This window comes from Mesocricetus auratus, unplaced genomic scaffold (assembly GCF_017639785.1).
Source record: "Mesocricetus auratus isolate SY011 unplaced genomic scaffold, BCM_Maur_2.0 Super-Scaffold_100010, whole genome shotgun sequence".
Lineage (NCBI taxonomy): Eukaryota > Metazoa > Chordata > Mammalia > Rodentia > Cricetidae > Mesocricetus > Mesocricetus auratus.
Window position 1 is genome coordinate 18291984 of NW_024429194.1, and position 23663 is coordinate 18315646.

Below are 23663 nucleotides of genomic sequence, written 5' to 3' on the forward strand. Positions count from 1 at the left end.
TTTTGGTAGCTGGAGGGTCCAAACCAAGGTACCAGCATCTGGTGAGAATCCCCTGACTAAGCCACAACTTGACAGAGAAGCAGAAAAGATACTGCTGTGTGAGCTGGGCTTTCTCTGTGACGTCCTGTTCATTTGAGAACTAATTTAGTCAGATAGGCCTGAACCGTAGTAACTTGTAAGGATGAAGTCTCTGTTTCCCCGTCACCTTAGCCAGACCCACCTCTTACAGGACCCACAGTGCCAGCACTACTATATTGGGTGCTTAGCTTCCTTCCCATGAGCCTTTGGGGACTTCTCATGGCAGAGTCCAAGCTGCTTCCCTAAGCTTCTGTGTCTTCTATAGAAGCTTCCCCCCACTGCGCTGTGCTCCTCAAACCCACGGTTCCAGGCTGCTTCTCCATGGCTATCCCTGCCCTCTTCCTATTTATTTCCCAGCATGCTCCTGTGGCTGAGCAGTGTGCACATCCCTACTTATGCAGTAGAAGGATCCAAGACCCAGAGGGAAGACCAGCCTACATGTCCTGTCAGCCTCATAAATACTGTTCTTCAGATGTTACATCACAAAGCTTCTCTAAGAATGTGTGGAGAGCTTTGGACCTTTTTCCCTCAGATGTTAGGTTCCATGAGGCAGTGGCAGACATGGAAAGCGTCTCCCTCTCACCCCCCCCCCCCCCCCCACCTAGTTAGCTTTGCTGTGGTTTCTTTATGCCAGACCCTCTGCCAGGAGCTATGTTGGGAAGCTCTAGTAGGGTTGTCTGTCTGGCTACTAGTCCTCAATGTCCCCAGCTTCCATGCTTGCTCTCATGATGTCTGGCCTACCTGCCAGTGGGGTCCACTATGTACCCCACATTTGGCCACAGCAAAGCTGGTCACATGCATTAGGACCCTGGCCAAGATCATGTTCAGCCTCTCATGGTTCTCCACACATGACTGACAGCAGGTGTAGAGTTCCAGGTCCTGTGCACTCAAGAGTCCTATGCTGAGGAAGAAGGATGGGTTTGGGTACGGCAGGCACAGGGACAGGCTCTATTTCTGGTGCTGTTCTAGCAGCTGAATCTAAGCTGCTAGATTCAGGTGGGTTTTCATTCCCCCATCTGTGCAGCAGGCCTGGCATCACCCACAGGATTGCCTCAGTACCTGCCGTGACCTCTCTTCAACTAGAAAAACCCCTCTAGGTTTGCCCTCAAGTTGTCTGCACATCAGCACAGGAGTCTCAAGTGCCTCGTGAAACAGCACCATCTGTTTCCTCCCTGTGAGCCCACCTGCCCTCCCTTACACACCGGAGTATTCCGAGGCTAGGTCACCCCAAGGCTCACATGGCCCAGGTGTCCCTTACCACTCGAATTGTACCTCACTTTTGGGGATGTCCTAATATCAGGCCCACACCTGCTCCTGATGACTCTCTGGGTGGGAGGAAAAAGTGACGGGTGAGGTGAGACCCGAGGCACCTACCTGCCTTGGGAATCTATCCAGAATGCTATGCCACTGGGGGGCAGCATTGGCCTGTGTACACAAGCCCTAAGAAAACTCTTTTCTCTTGTTCCAATTGGCCTTCCATTCTGCCCATCCAGGTGCTTCCCTGAGGCATCCTTCAGTTGCCAGCATTCACTAATATTTTGTTCCCTCCCGGGAAAGTATACTCAGGCAGGGACTGTGAGGCAGATTCTCGACCAAGAAAGCAAGTAGACCCAGGCAGGGATGAGAGCAGAAATATCTGAGAAAACAGGACAGCCCTCCAGCCCACCTTCCATTGTGCCTTTGTGGAGGTGTGAGAGACAGGGCCAATGGCAGATGGAGATGAGAACTGGCAGAGGGTTCTTAGATGGCAGGCTATGAGGTCAGAGCAGAGTTGGCAGGAGCCTCAGGAGGGTTTGGCTAGGACAAGATGGGGTGTAGAACCATTGACACCAGTAAAAACTCTGACAAGCTCCCTAGGTGTAAGTACCCTAGTCCAAACATGGGAAGCTCATCACGGAAGCTCCTTGTGCAGAGAAATTGTTCTCTTAATTCAGCACAAGAGCAAACGCATATCCATACCAGGTCCCCATTGTCTGGTTGCAGCCTGAGTCCTAGGTCCCTGTCATTAGAGTTGATGTCCAACACAGAAGTCAAGTAGGTGATGTTATGCTGTTCCGAAGGCTCCCAACTACTGACACTGAAACTGGAGCCTGGACTGTACCTCACTCTGGGTAGGCACTTGCTAGAGGTCTTGTGGGTAGTCTCACCCATGTTGGCGCTCAACTAGAGAGGTCTTCTCTGTAGGCCCAAGCCTCTCTGCCAGCCTGCGGAACCAGGGCCACATAACGTTGGTTTCACCATATAGGTCAGCACCTGCGGGACCAGACAAATGGTCAAGAAGGGGAGATCAGATTCTGTCAACAGTTTCTTGAGTGAGGAGGACTTTCCTTCACCTGACCCCCAAGGAGACCTTTCCCTATAAAATATATGTCTGCTTCATAACCTCCTGGCCAGCTAGTTAAGTGGTTGCCTCAGCTGCAGAGCAGGCACTCATCCGCTAGTTTCTAGAGGTCTGAAAGTAGCTCAGCAGTTGATTTGATGAGCTTACCAACTGCAGAGGAACACAGGACTCCTAGTCTTCTCCCAGTGCAAGCACAGACTGGGGTATGTCTGCTATGCTTAAGGGCGGGCCACAGAGAGCTGGTATTGAGGGAACACTAGGAGCAGTGGCTTGAGTTCTCTTGAGAACGAGCTTAGGCAGCTTGCCCCACACTTGTGCTATTTTAACCCCAGACCCTAGTTTCAGAAAGTAAAGTAACAACTTGTTGGAAATCATTTGTATGACAGTGAAGGGTAACATGTTGAAAGCTAGAATTATCTTTTTAAAATGTTTTCAAAACTAAGATTCAAATGCAAAGCACCTAAAAATATTGGGTTTGTTTTTTGTTGTTGTGGTTGGTTGGTTGGTTGGTTGGTTGGTTGGTTGGTTGGTTGGTTGGTTGGTTGTTTTCAAGACAGGGTTTCTCTGTGTAGCTTTAGAGCCTATCCTGGCCCTCTCTCTGTAGACCAGGGTGGCCTCGAACTCATAGAGATCCACCTGCTTCTGCCTCCCTAATGCTGGGATTAAAGGCATATGCCAACAACAGCCATCCCTAAAACTATTGTTAAGCATTGTGTTGTGTACTGTTTTGTCTCTACCTTTCAATAATCTAATCATCATATACCCATCCTCATAATGGAACTGCACTCCCTCTGGGACTCTGGTCTTGCTGAACTAGAGATTGAGCTAACACGTGTTCTTACCTTGTGACCCCACAGTGCATCCGTGGACGCAAGGCCACATTGGAAGAGCTGCAGACAGTGCACTCGGAGGCCCACACACTCCTCTATGGCACAAACCCTCTCAACAGACAGAAACTGGACAGTAAGAAACTTCTAGGTACTCGAGACCTTCCTTACATCCCTACCAGGTTTGACCTCCTGCAAGTGATGTTTCCACCCCTTGACCCCTGCAGCTGGGGCCACTGTGTGACTTGCCAAGACAAGAAGATTGGCTCCTGCCAAGGCCATGGGTACAGAGAAGCCTGGCGCTCCAGTCAGTTCTGGAAGACTGATAAGAGGCATGGAGAGTCAGTCCTGGGCTTGGCCACTCTGAGGCCATTGGTTGCAGACTAGGAAGCTGTGTCTTGGCCCTATCAGTCAGCCCCCGCTATGGGCATGTTATAGCTAGCATAGACCTAGTCTGCCTCATCACTAAGGTCTTTGTCCAATAAAACTAGGATTTGACAAACTGGGGCCCTATGTAATACCTTAGTGTATCCTGCATCGCCTACCTGGCTTACCCACAGAGCCCAGCAGCTCAGAGACAGTGCCTTTGCAGTGATCCAGGACTACAGCCATTGGGGATAAGGACAGAGCAAGGGTTGGTGGTTGTTGCTGGAGTTTTCTGTCCTGCCAGGTCCCGCTGCCTTGCCCCAAATAAACACACAGAAGCTAAATTAATTATTAAACTGTTGGCTGATGGCTAGGGCTTCTTAATTGGCTAGCTCTGTCTTAATTTATTAACCATTTCTAATAATCTGTGTATTTCCATGTGGTCTTGGCTTATCAGAGAAGGGTCCAGACCTGTTACTCCTTCCTCCACTCCATGGCATCTCGCTATCTCTCTCCCCAGCCTTCTCATCTCCTAGCCCTGCCTATCATTCTGTCTGGCCATTCAGTGTTTTATTCATCAACCAATAAGAGAAACATATATACAGAAGGACATCCCCCATCAGGATGTCCTTGGGACTCTGACTTCAGGTCCTGGTACCACAGTGGGGGTTCTTAAGCTGTACCAAGTCCTTCTCCTACCCACACTTCCCTAATGAACCCCTTGTGTGCTCACCTTCACCCTCAGTCAGACGACAGGGGACTCCCCTGCAGGACACTGACAGTGCGAGTTCCGCAAATAGTGCACTCAAAACTGATGGTGGCCGCATTTACAAAGCCACTGCCCCTCCTAAGCTGCCAGTGTGGGCTCCACACTAGGTCAGGAGCAGACAGGACAGTGCTTGCCAGCAGCTGGAGACCAGTGCTGTACTTAGTGTCCTTGAAGAGGGAAGACACTGGACAGGGCAGTAGTGAAGGAGGAGGGGTGTTGGGAGAATGTGAAAATCCAAAGCGTGGTCACCAGAGGAAGACGTTCCTGGGCTGGAAGACAAGCCGAGGCAGTTTCCCCAGAATGGCACAAAAGGCCAGCTGAAAGGAGAGGACCAGTCTGTTGTGATGCCTGGTCCTAGCAGTAGTGCCAGGGAGGGGGGAGGGGGAGGGGGTTTGTGCTGGAACTGCAAGGTACTTCTTGCCAGATCACAAGGGTCTCGGGAGTAACTGAGATGAAGAGCAAGCGGTAGGACTGTGTGACATGTCTCAAGGCTCCAGAGAGCTAGGGTGTGCTCTGCTTCCCTCCTGTCACTGTCCCCCAGCCAGGCTGCCAGGCAAGCAGGAGGAACAGAAACATTTGCAGCCTAGGAATTTCATTCTTTGGCATTATTTCTCAGCCCCTGGGGGTTGTAGTCTGCACCCCTCCAAAGACCAGGCTTTCCCTGCCTACCCTGTCCCCATTCTTTGTGTGTTCGTTGTCTATGGAACGGATAGCCACCATGTAAGACACTGGTTTGACTTGGAGCTACCCTGTCCAGCTCCCCTACAGAGCCAGCTCTTACCCCCCGAAGATTTCCCTCTACTGCAGGAACTTTGTGTATGCAAAGTTTAGAGCATTTTTACTTGCTGCCCACCTGTCTCTGGGGGAAAGATGCATTAATGCCCCTGTTCTGCCTCCCATATTTGTATATGCAAATAAGGACCAAACCATGAACCTAGGCTGTGGGTGCTTAGCTATTTGAGGCAGAAGGGCAGTAGTGGTAAGAAGCTGGCCCAGGTAGGACCCAAGGGTCCTAGCCTTCAAGAAACAGCAAGAAGTAGAGGCCACATCAGTGCTGTTTCCTCAATATGAATTTGAGGCCTGGTAATGGCAAGGAATATGCAGGTATGGCCTTGTTCCTACATTGCCCATAGTGGCTCATGGGCCAGCCCCTGAGATGCCGGCCAGGAATGGGCTAGTTTCCTCAGATCCATAGTTGGAACTTGAGTCAGACATGTAGACACAGCGAACCTCCCTTAACTCCCAGATCTGCCAACATTTAATGGAAGAGGTTCTGTGCTTTAGTAGGAACACTCTCAGGTATAAACAAGCTTCACTGCCCACAGAATCTCTAGGCAGTGCGATGTCTGGGAGCCCGCCCCCACTCCTGTGGCTGCCTCACCGTGAGAGCCTGCTCCGCTCTGGCTCTGGCAGAGCCACTCTGCTCCCACTTGTTGTCTGGTGGTGAGCCTTGCAGTGGAGCTGGGGGTTCTGAGAACCGTCTTACCCCGGTCCACAGCATGCTCTAAGGGCTGGGCACCCCCAGAGCCAAGCTCCCCCGATCTTCTGACCCTCATCTTCTCCCCACAGGCTCGCTGACCTCCGTGTTTGTCAGGCTCCCTTGTGGTGGTGTTGGGGTAAGTATTTCTTTAATGTGTAAATAATGTCCTGTTTGTTCTCAGAGCCCCAGTGGTCACAGAAATCATTGCCTTGCTCTCTCGAGTAGGTAATGGCTGCCAGGTGTTTTCCATAAACAGTACTAGGAGGCAGGCGGGGCCATGTGGGGCTTCAAAGGAACTGAGAGCCGGGAGCATTTTTTTTCACCAGACTCAGGCACCTTTCTTTGGGGAAGGTTGTCTGACAGTGCATCTGGAGCCCCACTAGGCCACAGCTCTTGTGCACCAATGTGTAGACTGCCTCGGAGCCTACATCCCGGCAGCTCTGTGCTGGCGTCCACAGAGGCTTCTTGGGGCAGAGTGGGTTTGTTCTGTCCACTCACTAACTTGGACTCCTGACAGAGTTCTCTGTGGGACACCTGTGAGTCAGGTGACATTTGTAAGGCAGTCTCTGGTCTGTGGTGATAGCCACAGGGGCAGCTAGTCACTCGGGAAACAGGCTGAGACACAAATGGCAAAGGACACCATCAAGGTGTCTGCTGCATCTGCTTCTGCACAGATAGCCTTAGTTAGCCTCACTGCTAAACCAGCCTCAGGAGGCAGGGGCTCTGCTATACTCCTGGGATGTGAGAGCAGGACCAAGCCTCCTTCCTGTCTGATCTTCTGACCCTCAGAGTCCCCCTGCACCACTGTGTGTTGGACCAGCACGTGGCCAAAGTTGTCCTGGCCAAACTTGTACCATGTTTGATCACAGATCCTGGGGTGAAGCTGAGGTCTGGATTCTGTTATGGAAATGAAACAAAATTGTTTTCTTCCTGAGTCTTTACAGAAATCGCTGCTTTGAAAATTGCCCCGTCAGAAAGAGAATCGATGGCATCTATTCATACCACCACCAAGCCCTCCTGGAGTTACTTTGTTTTGTATTGTAAATAGGCTACAATCTCTTAATTCGGGGCAAATTTTTGGCCAGACTTGAAACGATTTGGATTTGCACTGCCCTGAAGCCAGAGAGCCCTGTGCAAGGCAGCATTTATAATTTGCAAATGAAAACTAAATGCAAGCTTAGATCTTGGGGTCGAACCTGGGCAGTCTCCTGCACCAGTAACCCAGATCTGAGGTACAACAGGCATGTCAGTTGAGTGCAGACACACTGCACAGATGTGAGTGGAGCCCATGGGACCCAGCCTGGACAAGGGATCTTCAGGTCTTTCACATGGGCTCTGATGGCCTAGAGGCTCTGGCCTGAGTGGACTACCCATTGGCATGTCAGAAAGGGCAGTGGGGATGCCGTGGGGGGATTGAGGCCTGTGTAGGATGAGGAGCAGGCACCCAAAGGCAGGCTCTCTGTCCCTGGAAGTAGCTTCCTGTTACCAATTCCTTCGTATAACAGTTCTTTGAGAGTTTAAAACTCAACCTTTCTTAGCTCTGTTAAGTAAAGGTTTGAAATAGTTTTAACCTTTTTTTTCCAAACCAAATAAAAACACTCTTGTTTTGTTCACCTCGTTGGTGAGAATTTCAAACTAGGAAGGGCCTGAGTTCTCCACTTTCTCTACTGCCTGGGGGTGTCTTGTACTTCTTCCACCCACAGCTTGAGCTTCCGATTCCCAGGCACACCCAGATTTGCCACATGCTCCATTATCATTATCCACCTTTCCTTTCCCAGATGCTTCTGTGTCTCCCTTCCACCTATGTCTGTCCTTCCTGTAGAGCACTTCTCCCCCGTAGCCTCCATCCCACATTAGGATCACCACCATGACGAACAGGACTGCTCCTCTGTACCACTCAAGGGAAGCAGCTGAACAGAAATGGGAACAAAAAAGCAGGAAAGTCTTGTCAGGCCTTTGCAGCCTGGGCTACAGCAGTGGGGATTGCCCAAGGACTTACTCCTTGCTCTGTCTGCAGGGGGCCTGGTCAGGCTGCAGACACTTACTCTGATGCCCAGAAGAGTATGGTCTGCAGAAAGTCCTGGAGGAGCAGGCAAATGGCATGTGTAGTCCCTTGCCCATGTCGTAGCCAGACTCCCTCTTCACATTGAGCTCAGACATAGCCTTTAGCCTGCCCTGGCCTGCCCAGGACACTGCTGCTCCCTGGAGATCCCAAGGCAGCTAATGGAGTATCTCCTGTACTGTGGTCACCTTTGATATTATAATTAGTTGATAATAATGGTTTGATTCTCCAGCCAAAGCTGGTCTTCATGGGACCACAAGCCAGTGTCCCAGCTTTGAATAGTGATGCCTCCCAATGGCCATTCCTTTGGCATTTGGGAGCTATTTAAATAACATGGCCCAGGCTAAGTACCCCTTCCAGCAAAGTCTAAAACCCATATAAAGGGTATTGTAGATGATCTGTCTCTAAGAGCAAAACTTGTGGAAAAGCTGGAAAGAGTTGCTCCTCCTACTGATGATCAGTGTCTGTCAACTAGCAGGATGGTATGAAAGGCCCAGGATGGAGATCTTTGAAAGGAGGTGCTGTGGGTCTGGATTCCCAGCTTCTTCCCAGTGCTCGGAGGTGGTATATGTGAGGATCTGGCAAACCTCAGACTTCAGAAATTAACTGCTGCTAACCAACCAACCCTGACTCTACTCCCGCAGGCCAGAACTCCCTGACCAGGGCCTAAATCTCAATGTATCTGGTCCAGGCCCCATGTAGCCTCAAGGGCACACTTGTAGACAGTTGTTCCTGTGTCCTGACATTGCAGACTTTGATCCCTGCCTACACTCCTGTCTTGGCCTTCCCTGTAAACCCAATAGTGGGAGTGTCTTGTCTTGTTCTCTGGAACTGAAAGATGGTTCTGCAGGTTCAATCTCTAAGATTCATGTAGTAAAAGAAGAGAACTGACTCCTACAAGTTGTTCTCTGACTTCCACAAGAATTCATGTTCATGTATGCATACCCATACACACAAACACACACAGAGTTGTAATTTTTAAAAATTGTAATGCATTTCATTTTCTGCTTATTAACACAACTCTGAGCTACAGTTCCAGTTTAAGAAGGAAATCAGCGCCGGGCGGTGGTGGCACACGCCTTTAATCCCAGCACTCGGGAGGCAGAGGCAGGCGGATCTCTGTGAGTTCGAAGCCGGGCTGGACCGACAGCCTCAAAAACAAAACAGAGAAACCCTGTCTCGTAAAAACCAAAAAAAAAAAAAAAGAAGAAGAAGAAGGAAATCAGTAGCCTAGGATCTTATTGTCAGCTCCAGGTTTGTTGAAACAGTGAATGGAGAAGGGTATCAGAGGGGATGGAACACGCTATTCTGGTTACTCGCTTTTTACTCCTGTTCTTACTGTTTAGACACATCTCAGAAAGAAATGTACCTGGTATGGGTTGCTGTGTCTGCTCTGACCATTCTATAACACAGGGACAGAGGTTTAGGGGATCCAAGCTACACAACCCAAGTGATGGCAGTGACAGTGACCCAGGATTTGGCTCACCGAGGAATGTTGTTTTCACAGGTGGATAGTGACACCATATGGAATGAAGTACACTCGTCAGGGGCAGCCCGCCTGGCTGTGGGCTGCGTGGTGGAGCTGGTCTTCAAGGTGGCCACAGGAGAGCTAAAGGTCAGTCCGCATGACAGATCCAGCTGGAAGACACAAGGAGGGTCAGCCCTTTCCCTGCTAGCCAGGGTCTAGAAAGGATTGGTGCAAGGCAGCTCCTGTCCAGGATAACGTGGATACTCCCTGCTGGGGAAAATGTATGCTTCACTTTCTGACTTGGATCACTGGAGCCCTTTGCCCCTCCCAGTTGCTGAGGAGCCCAGAAAGCTTTTGTTATGTAGCCCGCCTCCTCGGTGTCAGCTACATTGAGATTAAAATGAGACCTTTTCTGAGTGTTCATTGTAAAATAACAACAGCATCTGTCATAGTGCATGACATCTGCATATGCACCTCTCTTGCAATGCAAAACTGGTGGAGAGACACTGACCTTGTGTAAGTGAGGGTTGGAAAGGGAGTGTCTTGTGGTCTTTGTGAAAACTGGAAAGTGAGTAACTTCCTGACCTGTGCCAGCATTGGCCCATGGCGCGTGTTGAAGGACCCTGCAGCCTGCTGTCTGTTGTGTAGTCGTCTCACCCATGTAGGGTGTTTGCTGAGCCAGACAGCAGGTGCGATGTTAAGGCCCTAGCAGAAATCAAGTTTGTTTTGTTTTAAAAATTTATTATTATGTATACAGTGTTCTGCCTGCATGTATGCCCACAGGCCAGAAGAGGGCACCAGATCGCATTATAGGTGGTTGTGAACCACCATGTGCTTGCTGGAAATTCAACTCATGACCTCTGGAAGAACAGTGCTCTTAACCTCTGAGCCATCTCTCTAGTCCCTTGTTTTTGTTTTTTAAACCCTTAATGCTACCACTCATCCCATGAGAAGCACTGCCCCATGCTAGGGTCCCTGTCATGTGCATAGGGACAGGCACCTGTGAAGTCAAAACCCCATCACTGGCAGCTCCTGCCTGTCTTGTTCCTGAAAGTGAGAAGCTTGGTTTTACTTGAGAAGTGTCTTAGGTCTACCCAATTTGGAAGGCCCATAATTTTTCTCATCATTACAAGGAAAATGGGTGTGTCTGAGAAGAGGATCTGGCTCAGCTCACGGGGATAGGTGCAGAGAGGCTTCCTGGAGCTAGCCTGTACATGACCTTGCTCAGAGCCTCCACACTGCCTTCGTATTCAACATGGTATGCTAAAAGGCGTGGGCCTGAAGGTGGCAGGTGTATACTCTGTTCTGGGGAAGTGTCCCCTGGTGGGTTCATCTGTGCTCATTGTGGGGACTGGTGTGTCTTCACACCATGCTTGCCTGCTGCCCAGGCAGGTAGAATCTGAGGCTTGTTAGACCCCTGAAGCCGGTGCCCAGGACTCAGCAGCTTGCAGACTCAAGAATGAGGAAGGAAGTTTGCAGGTCCGAGTGTCAGAGGGTAGTCTCTGTCTTGTGGATCTACCTCTCAGTCTTACCACTATCCTTGTCCTGGCAGTCAAGCCCCCTTGGCTGACCTTTGTGTGCTCAGTTAAAGCTTGACCGTGCCTCTTCCCGGTGCTGCAGAGTCGGAGGCTTGGATGGGTGTTTTACAGCAGCAGCCCCGTGGCGTGCAGGTGCTCTTACAGTGCAAGTGATGGGGTGTAGATGTGCAGTCACAACATCCAGTGCCAGCTCTGTAGTGATGCGTCTAGGTGGGAGTAGAGTCGGGTGCTGTGTGTGCTGTTTCTTCCCCCAACGGCTAAGATACAGTCAGGATAGAGGTGGCCCAAGGCCTGCTTGAGGCCTATATGAGCACTGTTTGTTTTTTTTAGAGGAGGAGGGGAAACAAGTTCTCATTTAGCCAAGCTAACTTCCAGCTCACAGTGTAACAGGCTGGCCTTAAGCTCCTGATCTTCTACTGGGGTTATAATGCCCAGCTTCCTTTTATCTGTATTCACGTCTGCTACAAGGCCTCTGGTGAGCAACAGGCACCAACACCATCTGGAACCCTTAGTCCAAACCACCTCCAGTGACTGCAGCCCTGACCCTTGGTACTAGGAAACAGCCATTGGGTCTACTGCCTCGGATCAGGCTCTCTGAACAGACTCCTTAAAGAAAAGCCTGACTTCCTCCAAACTCAGCTAACCCCACTTGCCATCCATGTCATAAGACCAGTAGTAATGGAAACCACATCCTCTTACAGCTTCTGAATCTGGTGTTTGTAGTGACTTTGGGGATTGACAAAATGTTTGCTGTCATTTGCAGAATGGCTTTGCTGTGGTTCGTCCCCCAGGACATCATGCCGAGGAGAGCACACCCATGTAAGTGGACACAGCAGGCTGATAAAATCATAGATAACAGGGCTGGGTGAGCATCTCAGGGGCCCAGGCAGGAGCTGAGTGGCCTTGTAGACATCATCCAGCATGCATTACTTTGTCTCCCTTGCCCACAGACAAGGTAGACATGTGATTTGAAAGTCATACAGTTGGATGAGGAATGTGGGTACAAAGCCTCCCTTGTTGGGTTTAACAAAGAGAAGGTTCAAGTGTTCGAAAAGTATGACATCAGGGAGGCTGCTCCAGAGATGTGTGTGATGATGCTTTAGGTCCCTAGCCCACAGGAATAGTACCATTCACATTTTTGATGGGTTTTACCACCCTCTTTAACCTAAGCAAGGTAATCCCTCAGAGCCTTGTCCAGAGACTGACCTAATTAGATAATCCCAAATAGGTATTTCCAAATGATTCTAGATCCTATCAAGGTGACAACAGACATTAACTGTTAACAGTGTCTGTGTATGTCTTCAGTGTGTGTGCATGTGTGTATTTATCTGATATATGTATGTATGTCTGTGTATATTTGTGATGTGTGCATGTGTGTTTGTGTATACCTATATATTATGTGTGTCTGTAGGTGGGTTTCTTATGATATATACACTTATGTGTGCCTGTGTGTATGTCTGGGGTGTGGGGAGATTATCTATGGTGGGAAGATATATTTGTGGAGAGTGGTATGTGTGTCTGATGGGTGGGTCTTATGTGGCACATGTGCTTATGTGCCTGTGGATCAATGGTGGGTAGGTGGGTCGGTTGGTTTAGCATGGCTTGTGTGTCTGTGTGTCTGTCTTTGTGTCTGTTGGTTAATCACCAGCATCAGTTAAGGTTTCCAGTTAGGAACCAGCTGACCTTCACATAAGCCCTCCAGAAACTCACAGGACTCTAGATGTTCTGCTATGAGTTGTGCAAAAACAATAACTAGATGTCTCCTCTGCAGGGGGTTCTGCTACTTTAACTCTGTGGCAGTTGCAGCCAAACTTCTCCAGCAGAGACTAAATGTGAGCAAGATCCTCATCGTGGACTGGGTGAGTGCTGCCTTCCCAGGCATGACTTGGAAGAGCATGTGTGCCCACCTGTTTACCCCGTGGACGGCCTCACTGAGTATGGGCCTTGGACCTCTACTGAAACTTGGAATCAGGGAACTGAACTTTCTGAAAACGTCCCAGAGATTAGAGAAATAAAGCCTGTACCCATTAGAAGTCAGCTTTAAGACTGAGGTCAGCTGATCCTGCCAGTCATGGGTTCTAACCTACCAGAATAGTACACACAGGTGAGTGAGGCCACCGTCACTCAGGAAGCTGGAGTATTGAAGGGTACACTTAGGCTTGACTGTATGCTCTGACCTGAGGACATGGACCTAGCTGCCCACCTTATGCTTGCTGACTCACTTCATACAAAAGACTGGGCCCCCATCTTCTTAAGTGAGTGTAGCTTCTTACAACCCACTGTCTGGAGTGGCTGCTTCTTCTCTGAGAGCTGAGCCAAACATCAGAAGCAGCACATTGTTCCATGAGTAGACAGGTGTTGAGTTATGCATGTTAGCACCTCTTCTTAGTCATGGTGCCTGGGTGTCATAAGCTCCGAGCAGCAGTAAAAGAGGCAGCCTGGGCTTCTGCCAGGCTGTGATCACCTTGGCCCTGATGTGGGAAGTGGCCCCCAGGACAAGTGTGCTGGGTGACCCTAATCTGCAGAACTGCATGTTATGTGAGCAGCTATAAGAAGCCACCTGCACACAGAGATGTCTCATGTCATACCTTACTAAGCCAGTGTCAGATGGAGATGTCATTTGGATTTCATACCCTTCTCAGTTTCAGAATGAAGCAAAAAGCATAAACCAGGAGACAAGTCAACTCTTGGATCCGGAGTGGGGCCTAAGCAAGGAAGGAGAGGCAGTACAGTTTTACACATACCAGTGCGCCTGCCCCTCTTGAGGGAGAAGGGCCATGCAGTTGGTGGCAGCATAGGCGTGACAGTTATGCTCTGGGAACCATCGAGTCAGCAGATGACCCACATAGACACTGTCTTATCTTTTCAAGGCTAGGACACACTCCCCAGGACCACACTTTGTATTAAACTGAATGATGGTGACACACATAAACACTACTATGACTTACTGTACACAATGTTGCCCATGTGCTTACTGTACACAATGTTATCCATGGCTCCTCCTCTCAGCAGGCACTGGTGAATGAGATGGAGGGCACTCATCTTCTTGAGTGGCAGGACATCCACATCCTACACTGAGCACAGATGACCCTGGAGAGAAAGCTTTTCATCCACACAACTGTGCAATACAAAGCCCCTCAGCCTGCCTCTCCTGGGAACCAGTTCTCATGGTCCACGGTAGTGGCCACAGGCCTGGCAGAAGCCAAAGCTGCCTCTTGCTTCTGACCTTCTGGGTCTCATGGTTACATGGGCATCATGTCTAAAGAAAACAGCTGGTGGGGGCCTGGCTACCTGTCTGTCACCTAGGTTCATCTGCCATATACTGTATGAGATGAGAAACCTCACGTGTGCCTATAAGTAGCCAGCCCCAGAACAGTGATTTCCCTGATGGAAGTAAGGAAATGGCTCACTGAAAATTAGGCAGGCACATCAGATGAGTCAGATGGCTTTGTTTGAAATCACGGCCTCAGCTAGAAGATAGCTCATCCTCTTCACTGAGTCAGGAATATGCTCTGGTGCTCAGGGTTATAGAGACACTGTTGACTCAGACTCTAGCTTCAGCATCTCTGTGGTGCTGCTGGCACCCCCTACCACCTTACCACGAGATGCAAGCCATGCTGAAGAGTTTAGGGCATTCTCCAAGTAGGAACTGTTACCCCAGGGGACAGGGGACAGCTGGATGGTGAGGGCTGTACTTGAGACCTGGTCCTCCCTGAGCCAGTTCCCTTGGTCTCACAGGATGTGCACCATGGGAATGGGACCCAGCAGGCCTTCTACAGTGACCCCAATGTTCTCTATGTGTCCCTGCACCGCTATGACGACGGGAACTTCTTCCCGGGAAGTGGAGCACCGGATGAGGTATGTGGAGTACATGAAATTTTGGAAGTAACTAGTTGGATAAGCCAACTTGGAGTCAGGAGCTGCAGCTATCTGGAGATGCAGGCCACACCTGACTGCCACACACAGACGCACCGCTTCCCAGCTCAGACTGCCCTTCCAAAAAATGCTAGCCTAGATTACACTGTGTATAACCTGAGCCAGAATTTTGTCTCATGTTCAGTCAAACTGTACACATCATTTCTGTTTGTACCTTGAGATGGCTCTTCCAGTCACGGTCTTTAGGGGCATCCTTAAGCAGCACATCCCTGTCCCTCTCTGTCCATTTGGCACCTGGTACTACCTGGTGGTCCAGTGCCTGCCTTCTGAAGACAGTCCCACCACAGTCCAGAGGCACTTCTGTGCACACACGGTGCACAGATCCTCCAGAGTGTCTCTCAGTTGGTCCTTCTAGTTCAGGGCCTGTGATCAGCTGAGCCCTGTAAAAACTGCTCCACTGACATCAGTTCCAGGTACTGGAGTGGCCAGCTTCACTGGTGAGCATACTCATGAATCCACAGGACATGTGAATATCCTTACGGGCCTGCCAGCCCAGCACACCCTAGTAAAAGTGTCAGCTGTGCCAGTATTCCTTTCAGCGTATCAGTGACAGCCGTTTCTCTCCTTGTGGCCACAGGTGGGCACAGGGCCAGGCGTGGGTTTCAATGTCAACATGGCTTTCACGGGTGGCCTCGAACCTCCCATGGGAGATGCAGAGTACCTGGCGGCCTTCAGGTGAGTACCCATCGGTCCAACCACAGAGATTGGTCCTTCTGAGTCCAGGGGTAGCCAGGCAGGCCAGGGACTCTGGGGATGATCTCACTTCTGTTACCATCTCCTTTCTTGGGTGAGCCTGCCTGTTTGGATCTCAGTAGTAAGATGGGGAAAGGCTTCTGCTACTCTGGAAAGTTCCATTAATCAGTGGAAGCTGAAGGGGTGAATCTCAGAGCTCTCATTTCCTTCTCATTCTCCACAAATCGTTTGTGGAGTGATAGAATGTGGAAATGAGTAAAGGGGAAATATTATCTCCTTTATTTGTATGCGTGTCAGGCAAGAGTCATCCCATTACACCACATCCTGTGTGCTGCTGTGGCTCCTTAGACCGGCCACAAGGTGGTTGCTTTTTAAAAAGCATTGACTTTTGTTGTTCGCAGCTCTTTTTATTTCCATCAGGCCAGACTGAAACCATTCATGCAGCCAACAGTAGATGGCTGGGCTGCCGCTTTCCTCTTGTTTTACCATGGCAGCTTTCCCCTGCTGCTGGGCAGTGAGGAGGCTCCACTCGAGTAGGTCACAGCCCAAGAATGGTGCCAGGGTCTGGATGGGCCGAGCAAGGGACCTTCAGTCACATAGCATTCCTTTTTGTACTGCGGATGAGAGCGTCATCAGTCCTCCAGGGGTCTTCTCTGCCTCTTTCTGTAATTCTGGGGTCATGCCTTGACCTTTGTACATATGAAGCACATGTGTACAGGCATGTGCCTTATGTGCGTGCATACAGACGTGTGTGTGTGTGTCTGTGTGTGTGTGTGTATGTGTGTGTGTGTGTGTTTTGCTGCATGCATATATGCCCATGGGGCATAGATTTCTGAAAGTGTGAGCACATTTTTGCAGGTATGCAAGTGCATATGTCCCTAGTTGGTGAGATTGCCTGTAAAGTTTATGTAGACTCGCCATGTGCTCTGTGGCTATGCTATCAAAGACTTCCAACACTTCTCAGCGTCTGCCTGCTCATTTTGAAACAGGTTCCCAGTCCCACTTCCCATTGGAAAAGTGGTTAGGGTCCAATATGGTAAAGGCCTGGCCTAGTGTGTGAGTTGACTGCCCGTCAGTACTCCCTAGAAGTGACAAATCTCATTTGATGAAGCTCAGTCTTCCGCTCAGCTATTGGCTGGTTACAGATGGGATCTCAGGCCTTAGGAGCTTTGTGCTGACTGCCACTTATCTCTGTCCCTTTGGTTGGTTCTGGTGTCTCTACATGCCACTGATCTATACCCACCTCACTTACAAACTAACCCCAAACACTAGAAAGTCTATGAAAACTCAAACTGAAGACCAAGGTGTGTCATGCCCTCACCCACTAGCACTGGAGCCTCGCCCTCTCCACAGCCCTGGAAACATGAAATATCGGTGGTGTGAGAAGAAACCATGGCCCAGTTAGTGGCCTTTATTTCTGAGTAGATGCTGTTTGCAGGTCAGGGCCTGTGAAGGCCTCATGGTGACTCTGGTACAGAAAGAAGATGGTACTCTGTTGATGACAGTAATGGATACCCTCCACTCACATCAGTCCTTGCAGCCGGTGACTGGGCCGGCCCTCATCCCCCAGGCCTTGTCCTCTGCCTGCTGAGTTATGCTCTCTGGGGGCATCTCTTGAGTATGCCTGCAGTTCTGTGATCCTGGGGCCAAGTCTGACCCCTGCTGTGCCTGCCTAGGTATCTGCAGTGTCTGACCTGCCTGGCCAGCCTTTGAGGTGAGCCTTCCTTCCTTAGTCACTCTGACATCTGTCCTAACGTCTGGCAAAGTGTATGAATGACAATCCCTTATTGAGAGTGCCTCAAAAGCTTCAATCGCTTCTTTGAAAGGGGAAATTGTTTCAGATTGGGGTTTTTTTATTATTTTAATGTAAAGTAGCACTTTGAAGTTCACAATTTATGGTTCCCTGGGCATCAGGTGGGGAAAGAGGGGTCAGGGGCTCATTCCCCCTTTCTTCTTCAGTCTCCTCCTTCAGGGCCCCCAGGGACAAGGCTTGCCTCAAAGGCAGCACCTTGTTCTTCAGAGCCCTCTCCTGCCAGGTCACATTTCCAGGGGATCAAGCCTCTGATGAAGAAAAGATAAGAAAATTGCCCCTAATGAGATCCAGAAGTGACCGGCACTTTCTCCTCAGGCTCAGAGACTTGTAGGAGAAAAGGCACTATAATTCAAACCAGGCCTCGAGCCAGACACAGCTTTGAAGTTGGCAGAGCTCAGGCAGAGCACCGTGGGCTGGAAAGCAGAGAGTGAGTGGTCCACAGTCCTTAGCCTCCTGGGCCTGTCCTCAGTGCCCAGCCTCAGCAGCGAAACAGTTGTGTGGCATCAGGAAGCGTAGCAGTGATGTCAGTGGTGCTGGTGTTCTGAATGGTACCTTTAACTTCTCCCTGGCCTCCAACTACGAAGCCTACTGCCTTTCTGTGGACTGCGAGCCCTCCTTCTATTGTACAGTGTGCTGCTGTTGCTGCCTTTTCCAAACAGCTGTTTGGTGACACCCACATGGTCCCTGTGAGTACATACTCTGGAGATACCTGCTGTAGTCACCACTCTACTTTCTCAATGGCTTCATGTCAGAGAAACATGCACTTGCTGTGTAGAGATTTGGTTAAACTATCAGCTACCTTTTTTAAGGGTAGTTAGAATTCATCATGGCATTCCATCGCTTCCCTGGATAGACTTCCAGCACAGACAGTGGTGGTGGGCTTAAGAAACAGAAGTTTAAAGCTCAGCATCGGAAGTCCAGTGAGTCAGCAGCCTCTCTTGATATGCTTGGCTTCCAACCATCAGGGGCCTCAGATGCCCCCAGAGGTGAGGCCCAGGCCAAGTCTTTTGGGGAAAAGGGCATCCCCAAGGAAATTGCCTATCCACTTCAATCCTGGTAGGGGCTGTTGAGGGTTTCTGCCTGGTGAATAATAAGTGATGTGTCTCCTGCAGCCTGAGTTAAAGACCTGGTCCCAGGATGAAGCAGGCAGAGTGTTTGAGTGGACCAGTCCAACGATTGGTGAAGAGGTCTGGAGGGCGGGACTACCTTGTTAAACAGCACTAAGCCATGGCACTGTGGGAAACTAGGACTAATATGAATGTGGGCAATGTGATCTCCAGCACTTGCTTGTAGGGGTTGCACAGCAACAGGCTAGAGAGCCAGAAGAGCAGGTTTGGATATGTGGCAGAGAATGCTCTGGCTGGGGACATTGTGGAAAAGTGAGTTAGCATTTAGTAACCCAGGAAAGACAGGTATGGTGCATTAGGACAATGTTCCAGGTGTGAAAAGGGAGGACCCTACTCCTCTGGTCCCTAAGAGACGAACTACATCAGGGAGAAAGCCAGAAGAGCCCCCCATCAGCCCAAGTCCTTGTCAACTTAAGGGTGCCTCTATACAGAGTCTGGGATGTTTTTTCCTGCTGTAGATAAGTGGGAGGAGGTCCTGGAAACCAGGGGCCTGTAGAGGGAAGGGCAAGGGCTCCTTTAGAGAGTGTCAGTATAGGGGAGTGGGGCAGGAGAAAATGGAGAGGAGGGTGGAAGCAGAGTGTCAGGATGGAGAGTGGACCTTGGTAACTTTACTACATAATATTGACCCCTGGATGAAGGGACACAGAGCTTAGTGGCCCCCCACCCTGGGTTGAGTTAGAACAGTGGGTTTGGTGAGTCCAGATAATGCTACGAGGCTCCCAAGGCACGGGAGCTGGGAACACCTGCTCTCGTGTGGGAACCTGGCTCTTGAGACAGTTAGTGTGCATTTCAGAGATGCCTCTGAGTGCACTCTGCCCACTCGTGAGACATGGGGTCTATGGCTCTGGACCCCTACATTACGCCTTACCATGTAGCTGGCAGTGAACATTTCCTCTGAGATGCAGTGTGAGCCTGCATCCCTGCCTGGTGCACGAGCCCCACTTTTCACCAAGCAAGCCACAATGCAGATAGATATGGGCATGTGTCCTCTAGGCCGTGCATATACATGAGAGCCCACATGCCACAGGCTGTGGGGCGGTTGATTTCAACACAGAACAACACTAGTAACACAGAAGAGACACTCAACGCGCAACACACAGCATCACATTGCATACATAGGACCACAGTGGTCGCCTTCAGAAAAAGCCTGCATCCCTCAGCCTGGGCACTGTTACTTGCATCTGAGTACCTGAGGGGATCTTCATTCCCTCCCTGCACCAAGGGATGAGCTGTGGTCATATTTCCAGCCTCTCAGAGAGCTTCCATTTGGACTCATGTGTCCTTCCTCCAGGCAGATGCTAAATTGATCTGTTGCCTTGGGAAGCTTCACCTCCCTGTCCCCAATCTCACTCACAGACACAAATACACACAAAAATACAAAAGGCTCTTCCATTTCGGGAACTAAGTTGATTCAAAATTTATTTTGAGAAGTAAAATGAAAGCTCAGTCTCCCCTTTTCCTTGAATACTAGTTAAATAGGGACATCTTTGAGGTTCCTTCCTGTAAGGTGGTGGGTAGGAGACACATCCACAGTGCAGCAGAGAGTACCCAGCTGATACTTAAAATAAAAGCTGTGTCCCAACAAGAATGTCCATGGTGTCACACTTGGATGCTGGACATACCCTCTAACACATACCTTACATTCAAGGCCGTCACCAGTTATCCTGACTTTTCAAGGTGAACTGAGAAGACACCAAGCCTAGGACATTCAAAGACTGCATCTGCTGATATCCACTAGTACTGTGTATATGGGGTCACTTTGGCTGCAGCCCAAGGAATGCTTTTGCTTTGGTTATGATCCATAACACACAGCAAGTTTAAGCCACAGTACTCGTGGCATGAGTTCCATTTATAATGATTTTTAGCAGAACTGTCTCTGGGGCAGGTATTGGATATTAAATAACTCAGCTATGCTTCAGAACCCACCATAAGCACTCCCTGCAGTACTTAGCAAATGGCAGTTGACATAGATAACTATGGTTTTACTTGGAAACAAAATGCTTGGCTTTAAAAATCCCTATCAAAACAGGTGATATGTTCTATGATTCTGCTGAAGACAAGGCTCTGTGACAATGTCTTCACTGAATAGTTAACACGTGGTCCTCTTGGTGAGATGTAGACAGTCACTGTCAGTCTAGCCGTCTTGTCAGTTCAGTGTTTCACGCCCCCAAGGAATGCGTAGGACCTCACAGAGGCCTGCAGAGCATGCCCTGGGGAGACAAGCCCACTCCATGCAGTGATGCCAGTGAGATAGAAACTGTGCAGCCCCAAGACTGAAAGACCACCTGCCCAGACGTTTGCAGAAAGTGTGCTGGCCTACATCTGTGGTTACCTGGATGTGTCCTGCACTCTAGCAATGGTCCTCAGAGTCCCCAAGGTTCAGACTAACCTTGGAAAGCCCCATCATCCTGAGACACACTTCCAGGAGAAACTAGACTGCGTACATCCTCCAGAGAAGCAGAAGCCCAACCCCTCCACAACTGCCCAACTTTGGTTTGGAATACATGTCTGGGCTTCAGTTACCGGAGGTTGAACTTGATATGTTTTTAATAGACCTCTCCATACTGACCAGCGCCAAGCCAACTGAAGTAGCAGATAAGGCCTCACCAGTCTACCTGCCGCTCTCTGACTGAGCTGTCCCTGGGAGCTCTGATATAGATAGCACATGTTCTGCCACCCTGAAATCAGGGGAATAAGCAGCCAGGATTCTACCTAGAATCACTCCTGCGTTGGTCCCATTAAATTCTTTAGTGTCTTTAAACTCATAGTTGATAGTTCTGCTGACTTTGATAGGGAATTTACTAGATAGGAGAGGTTGGAGGAAAAAGTGGAGTTGTTGAGCACTGTGTCTGCATTTGAGTATATGGCAGTAGGAAGGACCATCTCCTGGCACATCTGTCTTTCTCTCCTGTGGGGTTCCTGCAGACAGAGTTTTTTTTTTAAGATTTATTTATTTATTATGAATACAACAGCCTGCCTCCATGTGTGTCTGCATGCCAGGAGAGGGCACCAGATCTCATTACAGCTGGTAGTGAGCCACCGTGTGGTTGCTGGGAATTGAACTCAGGACCTCTGGAAGAGCAGTCAGTGTTCTTAACCTCTGAGCCATCTCTCCAGCCCCTGCAGACAAAGTTTATAAAGACCCACCCCATATGCTAGAAAGGCTGTGAGACACAGTTGTCTTCTGGGTGGCTTCACAAACAGGCAGCCCAGAAAGATGCAGAGGGTCCCAACAGGCTCACAGCCCTACCTTTGCAGTCACATGACCAGGTTCCACACCCACCTTCTTCATCTGCTCCAGGACACAGAACACTCTGCTAGAGCTAGGAAACCACAAATATGTACTTTTCATGGTCTCTGCTGGCCCCCAGAGGGACACTGAAAATTGGTGTTGGCCATTCTAATGAAGTGATCTCTGAGGATGCTTGGAGCCTCCTGGGTCAGTTGCAGGACTCTGTTCATGGGTCTGCACCATGGCTTGGCATGGTTTTACATTTAGAGGTAGAGTGACTTACCTTTGAACTACGCAGTGCTGTTCATGTTTTATACAGTTCTCTTAACTGTGGCATTAGTTTCCCTTTTGCCATTCTTTAATTCACTCTCACACATACACAGATGGCCATTGGTTATGGGCACAGAGCACCGTCGGGTGGGTGGGAAGACTGTGTCACTGCACCCCAGCAGAGCTGCAGAAGGTAGCCAGGGCCCTTACCTTCTCAGTAGTTCCCAGTCCTTGGGCTGCATGGTGACCGTATGTCTTAGTTACCTTCCACATTGTTGGAACAAAAGAAACTTAATGAAAGGAGGGTTTGTTTAGGCTCACAGTTCAAGGGTGTCGTGGCTGGAAGGCCATAGCATCAGGATTTTGAATCAGGGGCTCAAATTGCATTTACAGACAGGAAGCAAAGAAGGGGAACATGCGGGTGTCAACTTCTTTGGAAGTCCAGGAGCCCAGCTCATAGAATGGTGTCTGCCTCATCTAGGATGGGTCTTCCTACCATAGCCCAGTGGCTGACTTAATCGAGATAATCCCTCATGGGCATGATCAGTGGATTGTATCTAAGGTGGTTCCAGATTCTGTCTGATTGACATCAGTAGTAACTATCACAGTGTGCCTTTCTTAGATGGGAAGATAGCTGAGCTGATAAACCACAGGTTTGGGAGAGGCCAGAAGGGCATTTGCATTGATTTCTTTCCAATTCCGCAGGTGCCACAGGCCTTGAAGAACTATGTATTTGACACTTACCATCTTCCATATGCCATGTCCTTCACTGACCCGGTAATGCCTTCTCCTGTCCTTTACAGAACGGTGGTCATGCCAATTGCAAATGAGTTTGCCCCAGATGTGGTACTGGTGTCATCAGGCTTCGATGCTGTGGAGGGCCACCCCACACCTCTTGGAGGGTACAATCTCTCTGCCAAATGTAAGTCACTAGAGTTTACCTTCTCTATGTCTGCTCATCCCACAACTGGTTTGTGCTCTGTGTGAGGCAGTAAGAAGGGCATCACATTCATTTCTTACTCAGAATGGGACTGTGCTAACAACCATCAGCAAGCCCTGAGCAGCAGCAGACTAAGTGTTGAAAGCCCTAGACTCTACCCTGGGGACAAAAACTTGAGGGGACACCCAGTTCACAAGGGCATGCACTAGGTTCTGTCAGCTGGACTGTGGATACTTGGCAAGCATTCAGCCCTTCTCCAAATATGAGAGGGTGCGGCCCCGCCTCAGTTACTCAAGATAGCATCTCAGCCCTTGCTGTGTGGAGTTTCTGAAGTGCTCCACTCACATGTCCCTCTGCCTTTGCAGGTTTTGGGTACTTGACGAAGCAGCTGATGGGCTTAGCTGGTGGCCGGATTGTGCTGGCTCTTGAGGGAGGCCATGACCTGACGGCCATCTGTGATGCTTCTGAAGCATGTGTTTCTGCTCTACTTGGAAATGAGGTATGGAGTCATCAAAGCCACCACAGGCAAAAGGCTGCTGCCACAAGCTCAGATAGTAGAAGGCATGGGTCTCTGACTTTGGCTGAAAGATGAACAGAACAAACACAGAGCTGGCCCAAGACTCTCAGAGGTGCTTGCTGTAGCGTGTCAGTCATGTCGTGGATAATGTGATGGCCATGCTTCATCTTGCTCTCTGGTCTCCAGTATGGACAAGGTTTCTCTGG

At 49.7% G+C, this 23663-nt stretch overlaps 1 protein-coding gene across 9 annotated transcripts in view; it reads left to right on the top strand.

Moving 5' to 3' along the window:
- Positions 1–23663, top strand: part of Hdac4 (histone deacetylase 4) — a 247844-nt gene that overhangs the window by 209338 nt on the left and 14843 nt on the right. For 7 of the 9 annotated variants that reach the window (XM_040753010.1, XM_013122142.3, XM_040753012.1 and 4 more), the window contains 9 exons: positions 3277–3397; positions 5951–5997; positions 9431–9538; positions 11693–11748; positions 12701–12788; positions 14668–14787; positions 15443–15540; positions 22804–22922; positions 23306–23439. In XM_040753010.1, the coding sequence (XP_040608944.1) occupies positions 3277–3397; positions 5951–5997; positions 9431–9538; positions 11693–11748; positions 12701–12788; positions 14668–14787; positions 15443–15540; positions 22804–22922; positions 23306–23439 (891 nt within the window). The remainder of the gene's footprint in view (positions 1–3276; positions 3398–5950; positions 5998–9430; positions 9539–11692; positions 11749–12700; positions 12789–14667; positions 14788–15442; positions 15541–22803; positions 22923–23305; positions 23440–23663) is intronic. The other 2 variants (XM_040753013.1, XM_040753015.1) reach the window with 1 other exon arrangement.